At 38.6% G+C, this 27,500-nt stretch overlaps 1 protein-coding gene across 1 annotated transcript in view; it reads left to right on the top strand.

Moving 5' to 3' along the window:
* The window catches only part of COG6 (component of oligomeric golgi complex 6), a 650,023-nt gene that overhangs the window by 310,349 nt on the left and 312,174 nt on the right, over positions 1–27,500 (top strand). Inside the window, exons 9-10 of the mRNA XM_053708403.1 lie at positions 16,109–16,237; positions 17,625–17,716. Coding sequence (XP_053564378.1) covers positions 16,109–16,237; positions 17,625–17,716 — 221 coding nt within the window. The remainder of the gene's footprint in view (positions 1–16,108; positions 16,238–17,624; positions 17,717–27,500) is intronic.

The raw sequence follows: 27,500 nt of genomic DNA, 5'->3' as shown, positions 1-27,500 counted from the left end.
TAATTCAGGCATTAACAAAGAAAAACATTAGAGGAGTACTATGAAAGAAGCTGGTTATTACAGAACAGATTAAACAGTACCCCTAAGTGAGACGCCCGGGGGAGGGGTGTGGGGTCTTCCAAAGCTGCTTGTGGACAAAAGCCACATCGATTCTGGGTTGAAAGAGTCTGAAGCATGGGAGACAGCTCTGGAGTGTGTCAGAGTGGGCTTATGATCCGGGGGGGGGGGGGGGGGATATAATTCCTTTAGTGCAACAGCAAAGGCCAAATTAATATGTGCAAAAAATCCTCTTTAGAAGGAGGACAGGGAATTGTAACAGTCTGAGAGATCTAGGAATAGAGAGGGATTTCTTTACAGACGCCAATAATGACTGGTGAAAGATAGAATCCCGTCAATAGGCGGAAGACCACCCCCACTCAGTCCCCATCATTGGTGACATCAAGGAATGGCGTAAATTCAATATACACTTGTCATGCCATGTTTTTTCTAAGTTGCTCTGTAATGTTTAGCTACCTGTTGTTATGGATATACACCATCTGGGTATTAACTGGAAGCTTGAGTGATTTTTCACATTAACAAACATGTGCACTGTTGTAGTATAAACACCACGGAAGTGACGTTGCGTATGACATATTTCCGGTGAGACTGGAACCAGAAGTGATGTAACTTCCGGTTTTCCGGATATGTGGGGTTGATGGCACAGAATCACGATATGTTTGAGCGATATATTATGTGATATTCAACACTGAGGTATCTAGAAATATGATGTTAACCCGTATAAGGGAATAAGAATGTTTACTATGTATATAATTATGTACATTTTTTACTGAATGGTTTGATGTATACTAATACCGGAAGTGAAGGTTGATTAACTTCCGAGTTCACTTTATACTATACCGGATATGATGTATGTTTGGCGCTCTTTTGAACAGGAAGAAGGAGATAACAGTTAGTTCACTGTATTTAAGCACGGTTTTGTGTGTACACTGGATGTTCTGAAGAAGGGGAGTTTTGTTCCCCGAAATGTCAATAAATTTGACTTTTGCATTTGAAAAAATCCTGGTTTGTCTCTGTTTCTGTTGGATATATATATATAAATAAAAAGAGAGAAGTGCTCACCCCGGGAACGAACAATAGCATAATAGCTTGTTCTATGGCTAGTTACCACCCGAGAAGCAACCTCTTTTTTGCTCAACATGTGCCTTTCACAGAGAAGAACTTTCCTGAAGCATATCAGTCTGATCCTGACTTCACAGTACAGTCCAGCCCCGAAATACCAGGCAATTCCTCTCTGAAAGAGAGAAACCGCAAAACCCCAGACGTACGTTTCAGCCTATTGTAGGCCTCATCAGTGAGGTCCAGCCATATCCCTCTAGGCCCACTGAGCAACGGATCCACGTCTGTATTCCCACATCACACTTAGGGAGACGGGAACGAACAATAGCAAAAGACATGTATACATACACACACATACACATACACATACACACACACACACACACACACACTGCACAAATACAACACATATACTATTAATGAGACCTAGGCATGTGTGATGCATATGCTATCTGCACACAATAAAGCCTAATGAAGGTTAATAAACCCAAAAAAAGTATAGCCTTCCTACAGGTTTATAAAAAAAAAAAAAAGTTTAATGAAGGCAAAAAATACTTATATTTAAAAAACAGCCCTCAAACAGGGTTATACGATGAAGCCTAATATAGGCTAATATATTTTTTTAATATCACCTTAAAACAGGTTATTATAAAAACTAGCCTAATATGAGCTAATATATCCTAAAAGATATGTACAGCATTGAAGTTGCCGGGAATGTGCGCGGCCTGGAGTTAGGAGGAGGCCAGAAGCGGCCAAGACGTCAAAAGATATGCGTCTGGTAACAGGCCAAAGATCTCCTAACGATTCCGGAAACAGGATGTAAGAGATCCAGAGCGGCCCGTATAATATAACGGGTCACACTGATAAGATAGAAAAACTTGTGCAGCGGTATAAAACATACAGCAGCTGCACGCACTATATCACCAACAAGAGTATAGAAACAAAGCTGTAAAATATAGAACTAACATAAGAGATGGAACATGAAAATAGTAAAATGTTATTTGCTTTAGAAGATGAAAACACAGATTACCACATAAGAATAAATAATGATATATCAGAACTTAGGGAAGAAACCTATATAAGTGATTTACAGTATTTTTAAACAAAGATAAACAGATTAGAGACTTATAAGAATCAAAATACATTAAAATTTGAGGAAAAAATAATACATAACCTGCTGTCTGGAAGCAGCAAAGAAAATAGGAGGTGCTGGGCTTGTTTATTGCAGTTTATTAGGCTGCTGTGTGCTGATTGGTGCAGTCTTGTTACTATGTTATTTATTTTTCTCTGTATGTTTTCTTTGCTGCTGTTTGGATTCCGTAAAGATTTGATGCAAAATATCAAGCCTCCTGTCTTGTCATAAAATTGCATTTTATTTAATTATACAGTAAATAATATTGGAATCTGGAAGGTTTCATTTGACTTGCATGTCCCTTCAAACTGTGAAACTGACACACATTTAAAATATTAGCATGACCATCTTACATATTATTGCATTTAAGATTTGGTTGTTCATCAAAAACAATCATTATAAAATCACTAAAATTATACGAAATTGTTACACTCCTTGTGAATTTATATTGATGGGACATAAAAGTCAAAATTAAACAATATTTTAAAGATGTTTTTCAATGTAATCCTATTATCAATCAAATGGACTTAGTCTGCATGGTATCTTCTTGTTGAAAAACATATCTAGGTAGGCTCAGAGGCTGCAGTGCACTACCTGTATTCAAACACATTAGGCAGTATTAGGCCATCATGTTTTATTTCCTCAGTGACCTCATATATTTTACTCAGGGAAGGGCTGGGAAATTCCCTTCAAAAAACCCTTGTGAAACACCTGCTTTCTTATGTTATATGCACAACCTCTAGAAATTTTTATTCAGGCAGTTTCTGGATTGGCTTAGAAAGGAGACTAAAAATTAACCAAGCGTATGTATTACGTTTTTTGCATGATGGGGCATTACAACCCGGCTAAAAATACTTTTTGTAAAATTTCTGTGCTGCTATACTGCATCAGTCATTCCTGTTCGTTGTTCAATGTTACCTATTAACCTTCTGTAGGAAACAAAAAAAACATGCTACTGTCTGTACTAAAAGAAAAATGTAAATGGTAGATGACCGATGATCCTATTAGTCATTTGCACAGTTCTGTTTCTAGAGCAGATCCTTATGGGTGAAAAATATTGATTCACTATGTTCTCAGCAGTAGCATCAGGTTAATATTAAGCTTCCACTTAATACACTTGGTAGACTGACCACCATATGCGTTTGTTTGATTTGCTTTGCTGGTGATTGCCATATGCTGTGCTGTGTTTGATTGCAAGAGCACATAATACTCTTAAGTGAAGGGATGTAGCTCTCTGCACCTTGTTTTAAGCTCTATTTGAGCCATAAGAACTACAATTAGAAACAATTTAGACCTGATATACTAAATCACTGTGATAATAAGTGTGGTTTACTTCCAGGTTACCAAACTCTCATGTATTTTCCCTTACTGTTGCTAATATTACTCCTTGCAGTTCGCCCTCAGTCCTGCAATAATAATAATTGTCTTTTCAGTGGGTTGTTTTGTAGACGGTAAAAATATTACAAAATTTGAATAACTGCATACAAATCACAAGTAAATGAAACCTGTAAGAATGAAAAGACATTTGTATGTCGTAGAGACCATCTGATTTTTTTTTTCTCACACTAGAGCACACAAAATATTTGCAAAAAGTTTTAGTAAATAAAATGTACTAAATTATCTTGTTTTTTGGAATATGGCAAGCTGATAAAAACATTACCTCAAGGAGAGAGATGTTTAAAATTGTGTTCTTTTGTGGTGGCTTTTTCATTTACATACTGTAACGGGAATAGGATAAACCTCTGTTCTCAGGCAATGAAAACTAAACATAAAGATAAACCAGTATTTTTGTACAAGACCGTAGAATCCTTAAACGATGAACAGACCCGCAGAATAGTAATTACTAAATTTAAAGGGAAAGAAATTACATGTGTCATTTTAGCACTTTGCAGGGGAAATTAAACACTAAATAAATGATAGATAGAATGATGCATTCAAAGCAAAGATTAGTCTGAGGATAACATGAGATTTATTTTTTAAAGTTTAATTAACTTTTTAAATATTGACAAAGTAAGTGTAAAGTTTTAGTGTCTATAAAACAATGGGAGCTGCCATGTTGTAACGTAGATTATCTTCTCTGCTGTGGCCAATTAGGGACCGTTATAAATAGGTCACTAGAGTGTGCAGCCAATGGCTGTGTGGAATATAACAGTGTTCTGCACTTCCATTTCTAACAGGAACTGAAATGCGCACAATTTCAGACTGGAATTACAGGAAAGGGGGACAAAATAAACAATAAAAGTTTATTGCAGACTTTTTAAAAATATATATTTATAATTTTATATTACAAACTCGAAGTGTTTAATGTCCCTTTAAACATACAGACCTGCATGGTTGATAGAGCTAAAATTACAATTAAAGTTTTGACTATAACGTCCCTTTTAATCTTTTGATCTTTATTTTGTTATACTATGAAAAAATATTACTAGAGCAGTCGACAAAATACCTGATACCTTCCTAAAATACATCAGATATTTCATAGATATGAGCTAAACTTATCTGTTTACTTTACACCAATAGGAACACATGTTTTCTATTTATTTGATATTTAACCCCTTAATGACCGGACCATTTTTCAAATTTCTTACCCTTAATGACAATGGCTATTTTTACATTTCTGCACTGTTTGTGTTTAGCTGTAATTTTCCTCTTATTCATTTACTGTACCCACACATATTATATACTGTTTTTCTCGCCATTACATGAACTTTCTAAAGATACCATTATTTTCATCATATCTTATAATTTACTATAAAAAAAAATATAAAGTATGAGGAAAAAATGGAAAAAAACACACTTTTTCTAACTTTGACCCCCAAAATCTATTACACATCTACAACCACCAAAAAAAAAACATGCTAAATAGTTTCAATTTTTTGTCCTGAGTTTAGAAATACCCAATGTTTATATGCCCCTTGCTTTTTTTGCAAGTTATAGGGCAATAAGTACAAGTAGCACACTGCTATTTCCAAAACATTTTTTTTCAAAACTAGAGATAGTTACATTGGAACACTGATATCTGTCAGGAATCACTGAATAATCCTTCACATGTATATATTTTTAAAAAGAAGACAACCTAAGGTATTAAACTTGGGGTATTTTGACTCTCTTCATGCAACCATTTTAGCACCAATCAATGCCAAAGTTTTAAAAGAAAAAAAATAAGTGGTGAATTTTTGACAAAATAGCAATTTAAGAATACATGTACTGAGAATGTTAAGGGTTACTACAAAATAACACCCCAATATGTGTTCAGCAACATCTCCTGAGTACAGTGATACCACCCATGTATAGGTGTGTCGGGTTCTCTGGGGGCTAAAAGGCCTTATTTTTAGGTAGTGCATTCCAGTTTTCCAACTTGGAATTTTCACATCTGTCATCATGCACCCATGTCCTATTTGGAACATTTATGAAGCCAGCCAATGTAATTTACCCCCAACAAACCATATATTTTTGAAAAGTAGACACCCTAGGGTATTTCAAATGCTGGTATTTTAACACTTTCCATGCACTAATTCAACCACCAGTCTTTGGCAAACTTATGGGTAGTCATTGTTTTGTGTTATTTTTCATACACTTTGTATTTTAGGCATGGATTCTCAATTCCTGTTATGAGTTACTGTCAAAAAACACCTCAATATCTATTCAACAACATCTCCTGAGTACAGTGATACCACCCATGTATAGGTGTGTTGGGTTCCCTGGGGGCTAAAAGGCCTTATTTTTAGGGGGCGCATTCCAGTTTTCCAACTTGAAATTTTCACATCTGTCATCATGCACCCATGTCCTATTTGGAACATTTCTGAAGCCAGCCAATGTAATTTACCCCCAACAAACCATATATTTTTGAAAAGTAGACACCCTAGGGTATTTCAAATGCTGGTATTTTAACACTTTCCATGCACTAATTCAAGCACCAGTCTTTGGCAAACTTTTAGGTAGTCATTTTTTTGTGTTATTTTTCATACACATTGTACTTTAGGCATGGATTCTCAATTCCTGTTATGTGTTACTGTCAAAAAACACCTCAACATGTGTTCAACAACATCTCCTGAGTACATTGATACCACCCATGTATAGGTGTGTTGGGTTCCCTGGGGGCTAAAAGGCCTTATTTTTAGGGGGTGCATTCCAGTTTTCCAACTTGAAATTTTCACATCTGTCATCATGCACCCATGTCCTATTTGGAACATTTCTGAAGCCAGCCAATGTAATTTACCCCCAACAAACCATATATTTTTGAAAAGTAGACACCCTAGGGTATTTCAAATGCTGGTATTTTAACACTTTCCATGCACTAATTCAAGCACCAGTCTTTGGCAAACTTTTGGGTAGTCATTTTTTTGTGTTATTTTTCATACACATTGTACTTTAGGCATGGATTCTCAATTCCTGTTATGTGTTACTGTCAAAAAACACCTCAACATGTGTTCAACAACATCTCCTGAGTACAGTGATACCACCCATGTATAGGTGTGTTGGGTTCCCTGGGGGCTAAAAGGCCTTATTTTTAGGGGGCGCATTCCAGTTTTCCAACTTGAAATTTTCACATCTGTCATCATGCACCCATGTCCTATTTGGAACATTTCTGAAGCCAGCCAATGTAATTTACCCCCAACAAACCATATATTTTTGAAAAGTAGACACCCTAGGGTATTTCAAATGCTGGTATTTTAACACTTTCCATGCACTAATTCAAGCACCAGTCTTTGGCAAACTTTTAGGTAGTCATTTTTTTGTGTTATTTTTCATACACATTGTACTTTAGGCATGGATTCTCAATTCCTGTTATGTGTTACTGTCAAAAAACACCTCAACATGTGTTCAACAACATCTCCTGAGTACATTGATACCACCCATGTATAGGTGTGTTGGGTTCCCTGGGGGCTAAAAGGCCTTATTTTTAGGGGGTGCATTCCAGTTTTCCAACTTGAAATTTTCACATCTGTCATCATGCACCCATGTCCTATTTGGAACATTTCTGAAGCCAGCCAATGTAATTTACCCCCAACAAACCATATATTTTTGAAAAGTAGACACCCTAGGGTATTTCAAATGCTGGTATTTTAACACTTTCCATGCACTAATTCAAGCACCAGTCTTTGGCAAACTTTTGGGTAGTCATTTTTTTGTGTTATTTTTCATACACATTGTACTTTAGGCATGGATTCTCAATTCCTGTTATGTGTTACTGTCAAAAAACACCTCAACATGTGTTCAACAACATCTCCTGAGTACAGTGATACCACCCATGTATAGGTGTGTTGGGTTCCCTGGGGGCTAAAAGGCCTTATTTTTAGGGGGCGCATTCCAGTTTTCCAACTTGAAATTTTCACATCTGTCATCATGCACCCATGTCCTATTTGGAACATTTCTGAAGCCAGCCAATGTAATTTACCCCCAACAAACCATATATTTTTGAAAAGTAGACACCCTAGGGTATTTCAAATGCTGGTATTTAACACTTTCCATGCACTAATTCAAGCACCAGTCTTTGGCAAACTTTTGGGTAGTCATTTTTTTGTGTTATTTTTCATACACATTGTACTTTAGGCATGGATTCTCAATTCCTGTTATGTGTTACTGTCAAAAAACACCTCAACATGTGTTCAACAACATCTCCTGAGTACAGTGATTCCACCCATGTATAGGTGTGTTGGGTTCCCTGGGGGCTAAAAGGCCTTATTTTTAGGTGGCGCATTCCAGTTTTCCAACTTGAAATTTTCACATCTGTCATCATGCACCCATGTCCTATTTGGAACATTTCTGAAGCCAGCCAATGTAATTTACCCCCAACAAACCATATATTTTTGAAAAGTAGACACCCTAGGGTATTTCAAATGCTGGTATTTAACACTTTCCATGCACTAATTCAAGCACCAGTCTTTGGCAAACTTTTGGGTAGTCATTTTTTTTGTGTTATTTTTCATACACATTGTACTTTAGGCATGGATTCTCAATTCCTGTTATGTGTTACTGTCAAAAAACACCTCAACATGTGTTCAACAACATCTCCTGAGTACAGTGATACCACCCATGTATAGGTGTGTTGGGTTCCCTGGGGGCTAAAAGGCCTTATTTTTAGGTGGCGCATTCCAGTTTTCCAACTTGAAATTTTCACATCTGTCATCATGCACCCATGTCCTATTTGGAACATTTCTGAAGCCAGCCAATGTAATTTACCCCCAACAAACCATATATTTTTGAAAAGTAGACACCCTAGGGTATTTCAAATGCTGGTATTTTAACACTTTCCATGCACTAATTCAATCGCCAGTCTTTGGAGAATGTGTGTGGTGGTATTTTTTATTTTTACACACACATTGCTTTTTGGCTGTGATTTTGGAGAATGTGGTAAAAGTTATTGCAAGAAAACAGTCCAGGTTGTTTTCTGTAAGACCTCCTGAGTACATCTATACCCCCCATGTATAGGTTTGCCAGGATTTTGGGAAGGTTCTGTTACAATTTTATGACTTGCATTGCATTGAGTATTTCTTCTGATAGGCCTATCTTTAGTTTGGGGCCAAGCGCATTACCCCAGGACTATTTATTGTCATGAAAGTTTATATATTTGAAATGTAAACACCCCAAGGTATTGTATATGTAGTGCTTTGATGCCTTTGATGGAACCGTTTTAGCCAAAAAAAATGGAGACAGTGTATGGTGGTAATTTTTTAATTTTCAGTTTTACATTGTTTGACTATAATTTAGGAGAGCCTGTTGTAAGTTATTGCAAAAACACAATACAGGTTGTTTTCTATAAGACCTCCTGAGTACACCTATGCCCCCCATGTATAGGTTTGCCAGAAGTTTGGGAAGGTTCTGTTAGAATTTTATGTCTTGTAATTTTAGTTAAAAGTGAGAGTATTTCTTCTCATAGGCCTATCTTTAGTTTGGGGCCAATCGCATACCCCATGTCTATTTATTGGCATGAAAGTGTATATATTTGAAATGTTGACACCCCAAAGTATTGTATATGGAGTGCTTTGATGCCTTTGATGGAACCGTTTTAGCCAAACAAATTGGAGACAGTGTATGGTGGTAATTTTTCAATTTTCAGTTTTACACACACACTGCTTTTTTACTCTAATTTAGGAGATCCTGTTGTAAATTATTGCAAAGAAAAAGTCTGGAGCAGTAAAAGTAAAAAATAAAAATAAATTCAGGAACAGTAAATGTAAAAAAAATTAAAATTTCACCAATGTATGGTAGCGTTTAAAGCAGTCACCAATGCAGAGTCCAGGTTGTCCAGGGCAATCAGGACAGTAGAATGTGGTATCCTTTCTCAGCCCCCTTTTATAGCAGACTCTGCATCTTTTTTGTGGTTTCTGCTGTGTGGTAGTATGAGGAATTTTAAAAATAAAGTGGGTAGCCCCAACTCTGCTTTCCCCCATCACCGCCTGGGGAGCAGGTGCATCTTGGTACAAAATCACCGAAATGACCTGGAGCTGGAACTGCAAAAAAGTGAGTTTCATTTCGGGATTTGCTTTTTTGTTCAACAAGAAAGCGTTGTAGGTTGCAATTTGCATAAGATAAATTGCAACCTTTTTGTACCAGGCCCTTGTCTTCCGCATAATTAGGTAGGGTTGAAGCAGCTGATCTGCCAGATCAACCCCACCCATATGCCGATTATAGGCCTTGATGCACACTGGCTTGTTTGTGACCTCAGCTGTGCCACGTACAGAGACCTCCACAGTCCTTTCAGTGTGGATGGTGCTGAGAAGGTATACATCCTTCTTGTCTCTATATTTGACTGCCAAGAGCTCCTCTTGGCGCAGAGCTGAGGTCTCCCCCCTTCGTAGCCGGGTGCGTGACAGTTGCTCTGGGAATCCTATGCGGTTCTTACAGATAGTACCGCAAGCTACTGTATCAAAACAATACAGTAGTTTGAATAAAAGGACACTTGTATAGAAATTATCAAGATACAAGTGGTACCCTTTGTTCATTAGGGGTTGAATTAGGTCCCAGACAATCTTGCCACTGGTTCCCATATGTTCTGGGCAACCTGGAGGGTCAAGCTGGGTATCCTTTCCCTCATACACCCGGAAGGCCTGAGTATACCCACTGTCGCTCTCACAGAGCTTATACACTTTCACTCCATACCTGGAGCGCTTGGAAGGAATATACTGCTTGAATCCCAGCCTTCCCTTATACTTCATCAGGGATTCATCTACGCAGATATTCTTTCCAGGTGTATAAGCCTCTGCAAACCTGGCAGTGAAGTGGGTTATCAGGGGGCGGATCTTGTACAGCCTGTCAAATTGGGGATGCTCCCTAGGGAGGCAAAGGCTGTTGTCATTAAAATGCATGAAACGAAGTATCATTTCATACCTTTGCCTAGGCATAGACTGTCTGTAAATGGGGGTACAGCAGATGGGGCTAGTGCTCCAGTAGGAGCGGATGGATGGCTTCTTGATTATGCCCATCAGCATTGTGAGTGCCCAGAATTTTAGAAATTCTGACACGTCAATGGGGGCCCATTGCTGCTTTGCCCAAAAAGACTGAGGCTTAGCAGCACGGAATTGCTGGGCATACACATTAGTTTGGGAGACAATGTTCCCCAAAACATCATCCCCCATAAAAAGCTGCATAAATTGGAGGGGGGTAAATCCTGTGACATCCAGATTGATGCCAGGATTTTCTGTGAAAGGAGGGATATCTGGCCTCTGGAGATTAGGCACTACCCACTCCTCAGCAGCTGGAGCAACACGTCTCCTTCTGGCAGGGGGCTCAGAAGCCACAGATACATCACTAGCACTAGATTCATTTCTAGATACACTTATTTCACTAGATGATGTATCTGAGCACTGACCAGGGTCAAAATCAGAGCCTGCGTCAGAGGCAGAGGCATCAGAATCTGAAGCCAGGATGGCATAAGCCTCGTCAGCAGTATAAAAACGCTGTGCCATTATAAATATATATTAATGCCTAAAGCAGTGATCTACACACAGAAGGGGTTAATGGCTTTTACAAACAAATTAAATAGCAGTGATATCAATGCCTAAAGCAGTGATCTGCGGCACAAAAGGGGTTAATGGCTTTTACAAACAAATTAAATAGCAGTGATATCAATGCCTAAAGCAGTGATCTGCGGCACAAAAGGGGTTAATGGCTTTTACAAACAAATTAAATAGCAGCAATATCAATGCCTAAAGCAGTGATCTGCGGCACAAAAGGGGTTAATGGCTTTGGGTCTTACAATAAAATTAATCAATGCCTAAGCAGTGATCTACGCACAGAACCTACGTTAATGGCTCTTACAAAAAAAATTAAATTAATGCTTAAGCAGTGATAAAGCAGTTATCTGCAGCACAAAAGGGGTTAATGGCTATTATAATAGACTTTGGGTCTTACAATAAAATTAAAATTAACAAATTAAATAGCAGTGATATCAATGCCTAAAGCAGTGATCTGCGGCACAAAAGGGGTTAATGGCTTTTACAAAAAAAAAAAAAATAGCAGTGATATCAATGCCTAAAGCAGTGATCTGCTGCAGAAAAGGGGTTAATGGCTTTTACAAACAAATTAAATAGCAGTGATATCAATGCCTAAAGCAGTGATCTGCGGCACAAAAAGGGGTTAATGGCTTTGGGTCTTACAATAAAATTAATCAATGCCTAAGCAGTGATCTACGCACAGAACCTACGTTAATGGCTCTTACAAAAAAAATTAAATAAATTTAAATAAATGCCTAAGCAGTGATAAAGCAGTTATCTGCAGCACAAAAGGGGTTAATGGCTATTATAATAGACTTTGGGTCTTACAATAAAATTAAAATTAACAAATTAAATAGCAGTGATATCAATGCCTAAAGCAGTGATCTGCGGCACAAAAGGGGTTAATGGCTTTTACAAAAAAAAAAAAATAGCAGTGATATCAATGCCTAAAGCAGTGATCTGCTGCAGAAAAGGGGTTAATGGCTTTTACAAACAAATTAAATAGCAGTGATATCAATGCCTAAAGCAGTGATCTGCGGCACAAAAAGGGGTTAATGGCTTTGGGTCTTACAATAAAATTAATCAATGCCTAAGCAGTGATCTACGCACAGAACCTACGTTAATGGCTCTTACAAAAAAAATTAAATAAATTTAAATAAATGCCTAAGCAGTGATAAAGCAGTTATCTGCAGCAAAAAAGGGGTTAATTGCTATTATAAGAGACTTTGGGTCTTACAATAAAATTAAATAAATATTAACCACCGCCTAAAGCAGTGATCTGCGCACAGAAGGTGTTAATGACTCTTAGAAGAGCCTGTATATCAATGCAGTGATATCAACGCCTAAAAATACGCCTAAAAATATTAACTATAATCAATGCCTAAAGCAGTGATATAAAAAATTAATTTAAAAAATTATATTTTTAAATTAACCCCTAAAAAAATGCAGACAGCAAAAAAGGTGCTGCTGTGTGCTCCTGTGCAAGATCAATGCTTATGCAGAGATCAATGGCACAGATGGGGTTAAAAATTATATATTATATATATATATATATATATATATATATATATATATATATATATATATATATATATAAAAATATATATATATATATACCAACAACAGAGTGGCTCTGAAAAGAGCCTTTGGGTCTGATATTTTTCAAAATTTAAATGCAATGGCACTCTCCCTCTCAATACAGATCTGTCTCTCTCCTTCACTAAACAACAAGTGAGGAGAGGGAGGCAGATCCATGGTGGTCATAGTCAATATTTACAAATATTGACTTGATCAGCCAAATGGTGATCACTCTAACAAGTGATCACATTTAGAGGCAATTTCTGATTGGATGTTACTAGCCTGCCTCTAATGATGAGGCAAGCTAGGAACACCCTCCAGACTGAAGCCATGCCCTTAGAAGGGCAGCACCCGGCACCATCTTGCCTGCAGACACCATATTGTCTGCAGGCAAAGTATATAGATATTTTATTTTATTTTATTTTAAATGTTCCCTTATTTTATTTTTTTAAAAAAAAACATCATATGCTGAGTGCCTTTACCCAACAAGGCACTCAACATGTCAGGGGCCAGCATCGGAAGCGATCAAATGCTTCCGATGCACTAAACTGCCGGGAGTTTAAGATCTGAAGCTCCCCGGCAGTTTAGTTACGTATTGCACAATGCCTCAACATGCAGGCATTGTAGCAATACGGTTAGAGCAGCTGAAGCGATCACCGATCGCTTGCAGCGCTCGTTTTACCGGCTGACGTACCAGGTACGTCAATTGTCATTAAGTGACAGTTTTTCACTGACGTACCTGGTACGTCAGCTGTCACTAAAGGGTTAAATGTAACAAAGATTGTTCCATAGGTCTGAGTTTCACATAATGCTTCAGCAACAAATACAATTAAATTTGTACATTTCGTTTCTCCAACCTCTGCAGTTTATTCAGAATCCAACAGGAGATCTGAAAACAAGTTATACTAAAACAGTTTGTTTCTGAGTGCCAAAGTAAAGAGACATAAAACCAGAATGTTGCTTTCATGATTCAGATCCCGTGTGCAATAAAAAAAAATCCAGTTTATTTCTATTATCAAATTTACTTTGTTCTTTTGGTATCCTTTGCGGAAAATCAGGTTGGTGGGATCAGGAGTGGGCACATATCTGAATCACTAGATAGCTGTAGAGTTAGCACAAACTGCTGCCACATAGTGCTCGAGAACATGCACACTGCCTACCTAGGTATATTGTTCAATAATAAAATATGAGAACAAAGCAAATTCTTACTAAAAGTAAATTGGAAGCTTTTTAAACATGAAATGCTCTATCTGAATTATATGTTCCATGCTCCTTTCAGTAGCAGGTAGGCAGGGTTCTCGCCCAGACGCTAGCGAGGCAACATCAATCACCTGCATTTAATATTGCACAAGGATTTACTTATGCACCCTCTGCTCTTGTGCACAGGGATTGTCAGTCATCCTGGGCAAATCAGTCTGCATTCATTCTGACACCCCTTATCTTATCAACCCAATAAGTAATTGCAAGAAGCACACAAAGCACATTTCACTTGGCATTAAAGTCCTGTTGTGTGTTTTTCTGTTGTTTTTTTTGTAGCATTTTTTAAATATCTTCTTTTTGTAATCCCATGTGCAATGTTAAAGGGACACTGAACCCAATTTTATTTCATTCATGATTCAGTTAGAGCATGCCATTTTAAGCAACTTTCTAATTTACTCCTATTATCAATTTTGTTTCATTCTCTTGCTATCTTTATTTTAAAAGCAGGAATGTAAATCTTAGTAGCCAGCCCATTTTAGGATCAGCACCATGGACATTGCTTGCTTATTGGAGGCTTACATTTACCCACCAATAAGCATGCATAACCCAGGTTATAAACCAAAAATGGGCCGGCTCCTATGCATCACATTCCTGCTTTTTAAATAAAGATAGCAAGAGAACGAAGAAAAATTGACAATAGGAGTAAATTAGAAAATTGCTTAAAATTTGCCTGCTCTATCTGAATCACAAAATACATTTTTTTGGGGCTTAGTGTCCCTTTAAGTGGCTGGCTCTGCTTGCCACTGTTTTGTCACAACAGAGGATTCACTGTATACACTTTTTTGGGTATAGCTTCCCTTTAATAGATAGTCATAATAACCAATTGCATGTGGCAACTTACTACTTCCATATTTCATATTATTTGCCAAATTAATTGTTGAAATTCTTTTCATTAATTATTTAATGTTACTTTAATTTTAGCAATAAATCGGCTTAAAGGGAGACTAAAGCCAAATTTTGGGTTTAGTATCCCTTTAATTTCTTCTGCTGGAATCGGTAAACCGTACTGCATCAAATAGTGTATTAATCTGCTGCATAATATAAGATTAATTAAGAAGAAAAGTAACTGGGGAGATTATTGTTAATATACTGTTTGGCAAATACTTATGGTTTTATCTCCCCAATTAAACATTTCCTATTTAATATCTAAGAATTGCCAAACCTCAGTTGTTAACACTCAGTCACCAACACAGATTACCCCTTGTCCTTTTTATCAGGATTTGTGAAGCTCTGCATTTTTATACCATGCCACATGACTTTACACGTTGAATAGTGACCAAGTTATTTCAGTTGCGCCTAATAATTTAATGCACATTTGTGCAATAGCAAATACATTTTAAAAATGCGTTAATTGTATTTTGAATATGATGCTGTACATTTTAATTTTCTTTTCCCATTTCTTTAAATTATTATATTTCACAATCCCTCTTAATCATGTGGTGGAGCAATATGAAGATTATTCATGGGTAGATAAGGAGTGTTCCAGTCTGGCAAACAACAGGATCCTTTGTCATGTTTAATAGCTGTCATTGTGTTTGCTTAAAAGTATCATGGGCTCCTGAACTGTAGCAGTAATGACAAGTGTAACGTGAAGTTTTAAGCTGATGAATTCTACCATTTACTATCTAAAAAGGGGGAAACAATAGATATATAGAAGGCTGTGTTATAAGAAACATGATGTGAGTGAGTAATTTAGCTTGTCCTTGTTATGTGATAACTGCTCAGAATGGATTTAGGGTCTCATTTTTACTTTTCATTCTCCCCTGATGATGAAAAATATTAATGTCTATTTTCATTTTATGTAGTAAATGGAAAAAAAAGGGTTGAGGCTCTCAGAAATAATAAATGTCACAATCTGGTAACTGTTATGTTGAAAATAGACTACATAGTTTTAGTAAAAAGCGTTTCAAGGCTATTTTTTAATATGCTTTTATTTAGTTATAAATTGTATGCACTTGCTGTAAATATATCATGTCAATAATGTAGCTTAAATGCTTGTTTAATGCAGCATATTATCTTTGTAATGTCATTTTACTGAGTGTTATATTTTATGCAATTATATATTTGTCTAATCTGTGTACTGCAGATACACCCTGGATGAATTTGGAACAGCAAGGAGGAGTGCCGTGGTCCGTGGTTTTATTGATGCACTAACCAGAGGAGGCCCAGGGGGTACCCCTCGTCCTATTGAAATGCATTCCCATGATCCTTTGAGGTAAAATCCTGTTAGATATTTTGGAATCATTAGCACTGGTTTCTCCACTATTCACAAGCTCTTCCACCTTTACCATCCTTCCCATTAAATCAGTATTTGCCTTTTCAATAAAGCATTTAATAGGTCCTCTAAAGAATGCTCTAAAGAATTCCAAATAGGCAAAAGTATATCGTTTTACACATAATTTGATTACCTCTTGTTTCTCTATAGCTTCTCTAATGTGATTTTAAAGGGACACTCAATCAAAATTAAACTTTCATTCAAATAGAGCTTGCCATTTTAAACAACTTTTTATATTTAAACTTTTTGAGTCATCAGCTCCTACTGAGCATGTGCAACAATAAGTGTGTATGCATTTGTGAATGGCTGATGGCGGTCACATGGTACGTGTATGCATTTGTGATTGGCTGATGGCTGTCACATGGTACAGGGGGAGTGGAAAAGACATGACTATTAAAATTGTCAGAAAAAAAACTACTACTCTTTTGAAGTTCAGACTAAGTGCTATTGCATTGTCTTGTTATCTTGTATTTGCTGATTATGCAAATCTACTGTGTTGACTGGACCTTTAAGAGGTGCTTAAATGTTAATTTTCAGTTGTTTTCTCTAAGTTTTGACTGTCGTATGTACAGTGACAGATAAGATAAGAACGACTTTGTGTATGCAGGGTAATATAAGATTATAAATTCTGCTCTCCCTACAAGCTCAGAGAATTTATTGGATTGTGGTTTCATTGAACAAAACCAGCTATTTCATATACACAAATATGAGGAACAATTTCTATTCTATACTCTGCAGCTGGTAAAACAAGTAATTGGAAACACATTATGGGATACCAATTTTACAGTACATTGTCGCTTTAAACAACTATTATGAATTAAAATATGTGTCTACAAATTATTCCCATGCTGGTCTGATTTAAATACACCATTCTATATAGCATTTATTTAGTGTTTAATGTCCCTTTAAATGTAAATTGTATTTAATTTGAATTGCCTCTAAATCTAACTTATTAGTGTGACATAGCAGTTAGAAGATTTTAAGCAGATAAAGAAAGGGAATCATACTGTATCAGATATAGCAGGAATATCAAGCATTGTGTCATGTATATATGCTGCCAGCTATTTTGCTATATTCTCCTGTTACCTGCTTTATTTTTTTGATCTATTACAAGACAGTAGCAGGTGTTTTTGAGAGTTGAATATTCAGCACAAAGGAATGCACACATGGGTTCTGCCATGCATGAACTACAACCAGGAAGGGAAAATGACAATATTTCATTTAGTGTTTTTTTCTACTTTGTTCCACTAATCTCAGTTTTGTAGATTCTGTAAATTGTTGAATCATATAAAACTATTGCTGGTGTATCTGCTTTCTATATTATTAGGTATGTTGGAGATATGTTAGCCTGGCTGCATCAAGCAACTGCGTCAGAGAAAGAGCACTTGGAATCACTGTTAAAACTTGTTAATATTCAAGGTATGCTCAGAAAACTATGAATAAATATGACAAATACTATGCTGTGTAAGGTTTAAGGCTATGTATACCTATAGAGGAAATCGGCAGTATGTTAAGAAAATGTGTATAGAATAGAATTGGACAATGGAGGAAACATTTTATGCAATAAAAAGGATGAAAGGAATGAGAACTGATGGAGAAAATAAAGATATTAAACCTGTCTGTGACAAACATAAACTGTATTCTTAAAATGGAGAGCTGCTAATAAACCTACATTCTGTAAAGCCCACTCTCACAAAAGCTGTCACCATGGAATGTATTAAAAAAGGAAATTTATGCTTACCTGATAAATTTATTTCTTTTACGATATGACGAGTTCACGGATTTCATCCTTACTTATGGGATATTGCCTCCTGGTCAGCAGGAGGAGGCAAAGAGCTCCACAGCAAAACAGCATATATAGCCCCTCCCTTCCCTCCCCCTCCAGTCATTTGACCGAAGTTAGGAAGAGAAAGAAAAAGCCAAGGAGCAGAGGTGACTGAAGTTTAACAAAAACAATAACAAAAACCTGTCTTTAGAAAAATAACAGGGTGGGCCGTGGACTTGTCATATCGCAAAAGAAATACATTTATCAGGTAAGCATAAATTTCCTTTTCTTTTACAAGATATGACAAGTCCACGGATTTCATCCTTACTTATGGGATACAATACCAAAGCTATAGGACACGGATGAAAGGGAGGGACAAGACAGGAACCTAAACAGAAGGCACCACTGCTTGAAGAACCTTTCTCCCAAAAACAGCCTCAGACGAGGCAAAAGTATCAAATTTGGAAAAAGTGTGAAGAGACGACCAAGTTGCAGCCTTGCAAATCTGTTCAACAGAAGCATCATTTTTAAATGCCCATGAGGAAGCCACAGCCCTAGTAGAATGAGCCGTAATTTGTTCTGGAGGCTGCTTTCCAGCAGTCTCATAAGCAACACGGATAATAATCTTCAGCCAAAAAGAAGGAGAGGTAGCTGTAGCTTTCTGACCCCTACGTTTCCCAGCAAAAACAACAAATAATGAAGATGTTTGACGAAAATCCTTAGTCGCCTGCAAGTAGAACGTCAAAGCACGGACTACGTCCAAATTATGTAACAGACGCTCCTTCTTAGAAGAAGGGTTAGGACACAAGGAAGGAACAACAATTTCCTGATTAATATTCTTGTTAGAAACAACCTTAGGAAGAAAACCAGGTTTGGTACGTAACACCACCTTATCAGAATGGAAAATAAGATAAGGAGAATCACATTGTAATGCCGAAAGCTCAGAAACTCTGCGAACAGAAGAAATAGCAACCAAAAATAAAACTTTCCAAGATAGCAACTTAATATCTATGGAATGCATGGGTTCAAACGGAACCCCTTGAAGAACCTTAAGAACTTGCTGACAACCCTTTCTCCAATCCTTCTTGGAGAAAAGATAAAATCCTGGGAATCCTAACCCTACTCCATTAGTAGCCCTTGGATTCGCACCAATAAAGATATTTACGCCATATTTTATGGTAAATCTTTCTGGTAACAGGCTTACGTGCCTGAATCAAGGTATCAATGACCGAATCAGAGAACCCTCGCTTAGATAAAATCAAGCGTTCAATCTCCAAGCAGTCAGCTGCAGAGAAACTAGATTCGGATGATGGAAGGGTCCCTGAATAAGAAGGTCCCGCCTCAATGGAAGCTTCCATGGTGGCAGAGAGGATATGTCCACCAGATCGGCATACCAAGTCCTGCGAGGCCACGCAGGAGTGATGAGAATCACCAAAACCCTCTCCTGTTTGATCCGAGCACTCACCCGGGGAAGGAGAGCAAACGGTGGAAACACATAAGCTAGGTTGAACGGCCAAGGCATCTATCAGTTCGGCCTGAGGATCCCTGGACCTGGATCCGTATCTCGGGAGCTTGGCGTTCTGACGAGATGCCATGAGATCCAGCTCCGGTCTGCCCCATCTGAGAATCAGAGTGGCAAAGACCTCCGGATGGAGTTCCCATTCCCCCGGATGAAACATCTGTCTGCTCAAAAAATCTGCTTCCTAGTTGTCCACTCCTGGGATGTAGATTGCTGACAGATAACAAGAGTGAGCCTCCGCCCACTGAATTATCTTGAATACTTCTGTCATCTCTAAGGAACTCCTTGTTCCACCCTGATGATTGATATAAGCCACAGTCGTGATGTTGTCCGACTGGAAACAGATGAATTTGGCCGAAGCCAACTGAGGCCAAGCCTGAAGCGCATTGAATATTGCTCTCAATTCCAGAATATTGATTGGAAATAGAGACTCCGACCGAGTCCACACACCCTGAGCCTTCAGGGAATTCCAGACTGCACCCCAACCTATCACCCATGAAGGTCTACGGAAGCACGTCCCTTGGGACAGATGATCCGGCGACAACCACCAAAGAAGAGAGTCTCTTGTCTCCTGATCCAGATCCATCTGAGGAGACAAATTTGCATAATCTCCATTCCACTGCCTGAGCATGCTCAGTTGTAGCGGTCTGAGATGAAAACGAGCAAACGGAATGATGTCCATTGCCGCCACCATCAATCCAATTACCTCCATGCACTGAGCCACTGATGGCCGAGGATTGGACTGAAGGGCTCGGCATGTATTCAGAATCTTTAATTTTCTGACTTCCGTCAAGAAAATCTTCATGGATATAGAATCTATTAGAGTTTCTAAGAAAGGAACCCTTGTCTGTGGAATTAGTGAACTCTTTTCTATTTTCACCTTCCACCCGTGAGTCCTCAGAAAGGACAGAACCATGTCTGTATGAGATTTTGTCAGTTGATAAGACGACGCCTGGATCAGAATATCGTCCAGATAAAGGGCGCCACTGCAATGCCCTGCGGTCTGAGAACCGCCAGTAGAGACCCTAGAACCTTCGTGAAGATCCTGGGTGCTGTGGCCAATCCGAAGGGAAGAGCCACAAACTGAAAATGTTTGTCCAGGAAGGCAAACCTTAGGAACTGGTGATGATCTTTGTGGAGAGGAATATGAAGATATGCATCCTTTAAGTCCACGGTAGTCATATATTGACCCTCCTGGATCAATGGAAGAATTGCCCAAATAGTCTGCATCTTGAAGGATGGAACTCTGAGAAACTTGAGTAAAACCCCATGCCCCATGCCCCTGTTCCTGTATTGGAACAGGAAGAATTACTCCCATAGTAGAGAGGTCTTTTACACAGTGTAAGAACGCCTCTCTTTTTATCTGGTCTACAGACAATCGTGAAAGAAGAAACCTCCCCCTTGGGAGAGAATTTTTGAATTCCAGTTGATACCCTTGGGACACGATTTCCAGTGTCCAAGGATCCTGAACGTCTCTTATCTAAGCCTGGACAAAGAGAGAAAGTCTGCCCCCTACTAGATCCGGTCACGGATAGGGGGCCGCCCCTTCATGCTGTTTTGGGAGCAGTAGCTGGCTTCTTGGGTTGTTTACCCTTGTTCCAAGCCTGGTTGGGTCTCCAGATGGACTTGGCTTGTGCAAAATTCCCTTCCTGCTTAGCGGAAGAAGAAGGGACTCCCTTGAAATTTCGAAAGGAACTAAAATTATTCTGTTTACCCCTTTGTTTAGCTGCTTTATCCTGAGGTAGGAGATGACCCTTACCTCCCGTAATGTCAGAAATGATTTCCTTCAAGTCAGGCGCGAATAGGGTCTTTCCTTTGACAGGAATAGTCAAAAGCTTTGATTTAGGGGACACATCAGCAGACCAAGATTTTAACCATAACGCTCTACGTGCTAAAATGGCAAATCCTGCATTCCTAGCCGCCAGCTTGGCAATCTGAAAGGCGGCATCCGTAATAAAAGAATAAGCCAGCTTAAGGGCCTTAATTCTATCCAGGATTTCCTCTAAAGGAGTCTCAGTCTTAAGAGACTCTTCTAAGGCGTCAAACCAAAAGGCAGCCACAGTTGTAACTGGTACAATACAAGCCGTCGGTTGTAATAGAAAACCCTGATGAATAAATAGCTTTTTTAGAAGACCCTCCAATTTTTTATCCATAGGATCTTTGAAAGCACAACTGTCCTCAATAGGAATAGTTGTACGCCTAGCTAGGGTAGATATAGCTCCCTCCACCTTAGGGACTGTTTGCCAAGAATCCCGAATAGTGTCAGCTATAGGATACATTTTATTAAAGGAGAAGGTGAGAACGGGATACCAGGTCTTTCCCATTCCCGTGTAATAATTTCCAAAATTCTCTTAGGAACCGGAAAAACATCAGAATAAGCAAGAACCTCTAAGTATTTGTCCATATTACACAATTTCTCTGGTGGTACCACAATAGAGTCACAGTCATCCAGAGTCGCTAAAACCTCCCGAAGTAACAGGCGGAGGTGTTCAAGCTTAAATCTGAAGGACATGACGTCCGAGTCTGTCTGAGGTAAAACACTCCCCGAGTCGGAAAGTTCCCCCTCAGACAGAAGTTCCCTACCCCCAAAATCAGATCCCTGGGAGGGTACATCAGAGATAGCCATCAAAGCATCAGAAGTCGCAGGAACCAAAGTGGCTTCTGTCCTGCTATGTTGGCCCTGTAACACCGGCAACTTGGATAAAACTTCTGTAAGGGTAGATGACATAACTGCAGCCATATCCTGCAGAGTAAAAGAAATAGACGCCGTTGAAGAACATGGCGTAGTTTGTGCGGGATGTGACCCTTGGGGAGAAAACTGCGGCATACCCTGAGTCTTATCAGTCTGAGAATCGTCATTTTTGATATATCTTTATTAAATTTCTTAAAGAAAATTTGCTCCGTACATTCTAAAGCCCTATCAATGCATGTGGGGCACAATGTAACAGGGGGTTCCACAATAGCATCCAAACACATAGGACATGTAATGTGTTCAATGTCCTCCATAATAACAGATTTGAAATGCAAGCGTGGTCAAGTCACTGCTAAACTAATCAATTTAGCAAAAAAACAAAACATTTTTTTTTGTGTGAACTGTGTCCTTAATCCTAACGTTTACACAGAGAACCCAAGAATTAAAATAACTTATCCTCAAAATAGGAGCGGCTCAATGTATGCTTTCACACACTTATCGTGGGCCCTGCTTATACCCCAGTCACCTCTCCACAGCTCTGCTGCAGTTCCTACCTGCCTCCGTGACCACCGCTATCCTCCAACAGCATAACTAGGACCGCTTGCAGATAACAATGACAAGCGGACCTAGGAGCTGCACTAGAACACTGCTCTTCATGTACCCGTTAGTGTCAGAGCGCGATTGATGCGTAACAGTGCTATCAGAGCGCGCAAAGATAAGCCCCGCCCATCGTGGGCATAAACAACATCAACCCGGGAAGTTAGGTAATGGCGATCTAATGCCACGTACTAAAAAAGAAATACAGTGAAACACTCCATTATTATATGCCCCCAGCGTCAGCCAAACACTTTAATAAATAAAGCTATGCCCATGCATGTACTCACAGTTGAGCAGTACAACAGCTTCCCAGCGCTTCCGGCCATTGCAAATGATACCGGACTGTCAGGGAAATTTTAAACGTATGTGGGATGTCATCTGCTTCTACTGTTAATGACCTGTTGCCCACTAGTATAGCAAGCCCCCTTTTAGAGCCTATACCCATTGATCCTGTCTGCTTTGGATCCTGGTCAAAATATAATAGGATAGCACAGTCATTTTCTGAGAATAAGCAATAAAGCTCCAGAAATAAAAAAGACTGCACCTACCTCCATGCTGAGGAACAGCATGCAACTCTTCACAGTGTCAAGAGATCCACTCCTTCTCCTGAGGTCCTGTGAAGTCCAGGTCCAGGCAGCACCAATATGGGAGGTGTAGTGAGACTAAAATCTCACAAGTTCCCCTAACTGGTTCTTCCAGAAGCTGCCCGGCCGTAAAATAGTACACTTTGGCACCATTTAAAAATAAAAAAACTCTTGATTGAAGAATCTAAACTAATACCTCACTCCTATCACTAACACAGGCAAAGAGAATGACTGGGGAGGGAGGGAAGGGAGGGTCTATATATGCAGCCCTGCTGACCAGGAGGCGATATCCCATAAGTAAGGATGAAATTTGTGGGCTTGTCATATCTTGTAAAAGAAATCGTCTGAACCTTGAGAATCTGCTTCATAGAACATGAGGGACTTATTGGGAACCAGGTTGGCCAAGAATACTGTGTAGTTCGATATTGGGCGCCCAGTACTGAAAAAGCATATGAATTTGAAGTAAATACAAGTCAAAATACTGTGATTTTACTGTGGTTAAACTAGTCTTAGCTTAATAAGACTGGTGAGAGTCCACAATCCATTACTCATGGGAATTACTCTTCTCTACCACTAGGAGGAGGCATAGATTATCAATCCCCAAGAGCTCTATAAAACCTCCCACCTCACACATACCTTAGTCTTTACTTTGCTTCCATTGGAGGTGGTTAAAGAATGAAGATGTGCATGTGTTTCTTCAGAGAAAAGGTTTTCCAGTCTATCTTGAGTCTCGGTTCCCCTCAGAGTACAGTTCTTGTTAGAGGGATGTATTTGGGGTATGGTTTATGTAGCTTTGTTTTCACCTCATGGGAAATCTTTCTTAAACACTCTGTAATTGTTTGCAGGGACGTGTCTTCTGCCTCCTTTTATGGATCTACAAATATACTCCTATTCCATAGCCTCTGCTGATTTGTTTCAGTACTGGTTTGCTTGTCTGCTACTTGATTGCTAGAAGATGAGTTTCTATTGGTAAATTTTATTTTTTATAAGAAACATATAGACACTCATCTAGCTATATTATGGACAATTTTTAATTTAAAAAGTTTATATATGCTTTTATGTATATGGCCCTGTGACAGATCTTTCACTATTCCCTTGCTTTTGCATGCTTGTTTTTTTGTTTCTTGCGAACGTCGGGTTTACGCTCATCAAGTTAGCGCACATCTCTTAGGAGCAGCATTTTTTTTCACGCGTCGGGTTAGTGCATGCCCCCTTAGTTTTCGCGCAGATAGTGTTGTATCTTCAGATTGTGAAATTTTCTCTTGTGATGATTAATACTTTTTGTTTAAAGTTGAACATATTCATTCTCTTTTTAAAGAGGTCTTAAAGGGACAGTCTACACCAGAATATTTATTGTTTTAAAAGATAGATAATCCATTTATTACCCATTCTCTAGTTATGCCTAACCAACGCAGTTATATTAATTTACTTTTTACCTCTGTGATTATCTTGTATCTAAGCCTCTGCAAACTGCCCCTTATTTCGGTTCTTTTGACAGACTTGCATTTTAGCCAATCAGTGCGGACTCCTAGGAACTTCACATGCGTGAGCACAGTGTTATCTATATGAAACACATGAACTAACTCCCTCTAGTGGTGAAAAACTGTCAAAATGCCCTGAGCTAAGAAGCGGCTCTCAAGGGCTTAGAAATTAGCATATGAACCTCCTAGATTTATCTATCAACTAAGAATACTAAGAGAACAAAGCAAAATTGGTGATAAAAGTAAATTGGAAATTGTTTAAAATAACATGCCCTATCTGAATCATGAAAGTTTATTTTGGACTAGACTGTCCCTTTAATTACTTTAGGGGTAAAAGATCCTAAAACTCTTGTTAATCTCCCTGAGGTTCTCTCTGTGCTTGATGCTGTCTCTGACATTTTGCTAGGGAATGGTCTAAGCAAGGTGTATGTTTTTTTTATCCTTCTGTAAGGTTTTAAAAGATATATCCTTTACCTGCTGCTAATCTAGAGTTAGGGGAAACAGTTTCCATAGTAAATGGAGCCATTTCCACTCTGGCTAAACGTACTACTATTCCTTTGGAAGACAGTACTTCTTTTAAGGATACTTTAAAGCTAGAATCCTTTCATAGAAGGGCCTTTTTACATGCTGGTTAAATTCTCTGGCTAGCTATTTCTTTTTCTGATGTGGCTGCTGCTTCTACTTACTGGTTGTCTAGTCTTTCATAGCGGTTTTCTGATGACCCTGTTAGTGCACATCTATTGGGTTTGCTTCAGAGTGCCGATTCTTTTATTTGTGATACTGTGTTTGATATTATGAATGTTAATGTCAAAAGCATTTCTTTAGCAATTCTTGCCAGGAGGGCCTTGTAGCTTAAATCCTGGAATGCTGATATTGTGTCTAGATCTAGATTATAGTTTCTTTCCTTTTAGAGAAATAAGTTATTTGGGTCTGAGTTAGATTCTATTATTTCTACTATTACTGGAGGTAAAGGATTATTTCTTTCTCAAGACAGGAAGTCTAATGGAAACTCCAAAGCTTCTAAGCATTTTCGTTCCTTTCATCAGAATAAAGAACAGAAAACTGACTCCTCTGTTCAAAAGCAAGGTTCCTCTTTCTCAGCCTGGAGACCCAATGCTAACTGGAACAAGTCTAAACAGGGTAAGACATATTTCCCTTTCTTCTAAAACAGCATGAAGGTGCGGCCCCAAAACTGGAAGTTATGGTAGGGGAACGATTAATCCCTTTTCAGGAGGCTTGGTTTTGGTCTGTCCCAGATCGCTGGATTCGGAATATTTTTTTTTTTCAGGGATATCAGAACAAGGCCTCCCAGGGAAAGTTTTTTTTTCTGCCCAATGTTCCAAGGAATCCTTTAAAATCTCAAGCTTTTCTTCAATCTGTCTCAGATCTGGAAGATATCGGAGTGATTGTTCTATTTCCTTTGCATGGCCAGGGGATGGGATTTAAAAAAAAAAAAAAAGCTTTATTGAAGGTGAAGCAAACAATATAAACAAGGAAGGGAGTGAAGTAGTGTATGGTAGCATAAGAATTTGATATGAGGTTGATAGGAGACCTCTATTTAAGGCATCTCGGATGCAGATGCTCTCGAAATTAGTTAAGTTGCGCGCAAGTTGGGTTTTGTGCGGGTGTCTCATGAGAAAATCTGACATCTGAGTGTAGCGAAACCAATTTTCTAATGCGGGACCCATGTGGGGGATAATCTCTATTTGAGATTTGGGTTTACCGTTACACTTGCTCCCCCGATGGTTAGTGTTGGATAGGTGGTGTTCTAAAAGAACCCACTCTTTGTGTGGCGAATGCTTGCACTAGTTGATGATTCTGGTAAGAAAGGTGGCCAACCTGTACTGTCTACCGTCCTTCGGGCGGTAGAGTGTTGCAGTCGCAATTCAGGGTCGTTAATGTTGCCAGATATATTTCAAAATTAGTTTTTGTAGATTATGTATTAGTGGTAACGGTAAAGGAATGGGGAGGGTCTGGAAAAGATACAATAGTTTAGGAAGAAGTATCAGCATTGATCCTGCCCACCCATGCTAGAGGTTTATTTCTCCAGGAGCGTAGGATAGTTTGTGTCGTTGTGGTTATGGCTTTAAAATTTGCATCTAGTAATGTGAGCTTGTAAGGGGAGATGTATATTCCGAGGTATTTTAATAGATTGTTGCTGTGTGCAGAAATGAACAAGTGATTGTATCGTTTTCAGTACTTCTGCCTAAAGTCCCATGGGAAGAAGTTTTGATTTGGAAATATTGATTCTGAAATTGGAAAAGGAACCGTAGGTTTGTAGAATTTGGAGGAAGGGGGAAATCGAGGAGGCTGGCTGTGTGAGTGTTAAAAAAATGTTGTCCGTATATAGGGAAGTTTTATATTCATATTGATCGAATTTGAAACCCTGTATAACAGTATTATTTTGTATATGGGAGGCCAGGACCTCCATGGCAAGAACAAATAGTATGGGAGAAAGGGGACAGCCCTGTCTTGTACCATTGGAGATCTGAAATGGGTGGGATAGTGTGTCGTTTAATTTGACTTTAGCTAGTGGTTGATTGTATAAATAATTTTTTTTCAGGG

This window comes from Bombina bombina, chromosome 3 (assembly GCF_027579735.1).
Source record: "Bombina bombina isolate aBomBom1 chromosome 3, aBomBom1.pri, whole genome shotgun sequence".
Lineage (NCBI taxonomy): Eukaryota > Metazoa > Chordata > Amphibia > Anura > Bombinatoridae > Bombina > Bombina bombina.
This window is presented reverse-complemented; position numbering and strand designations above follow the sequence as displayed.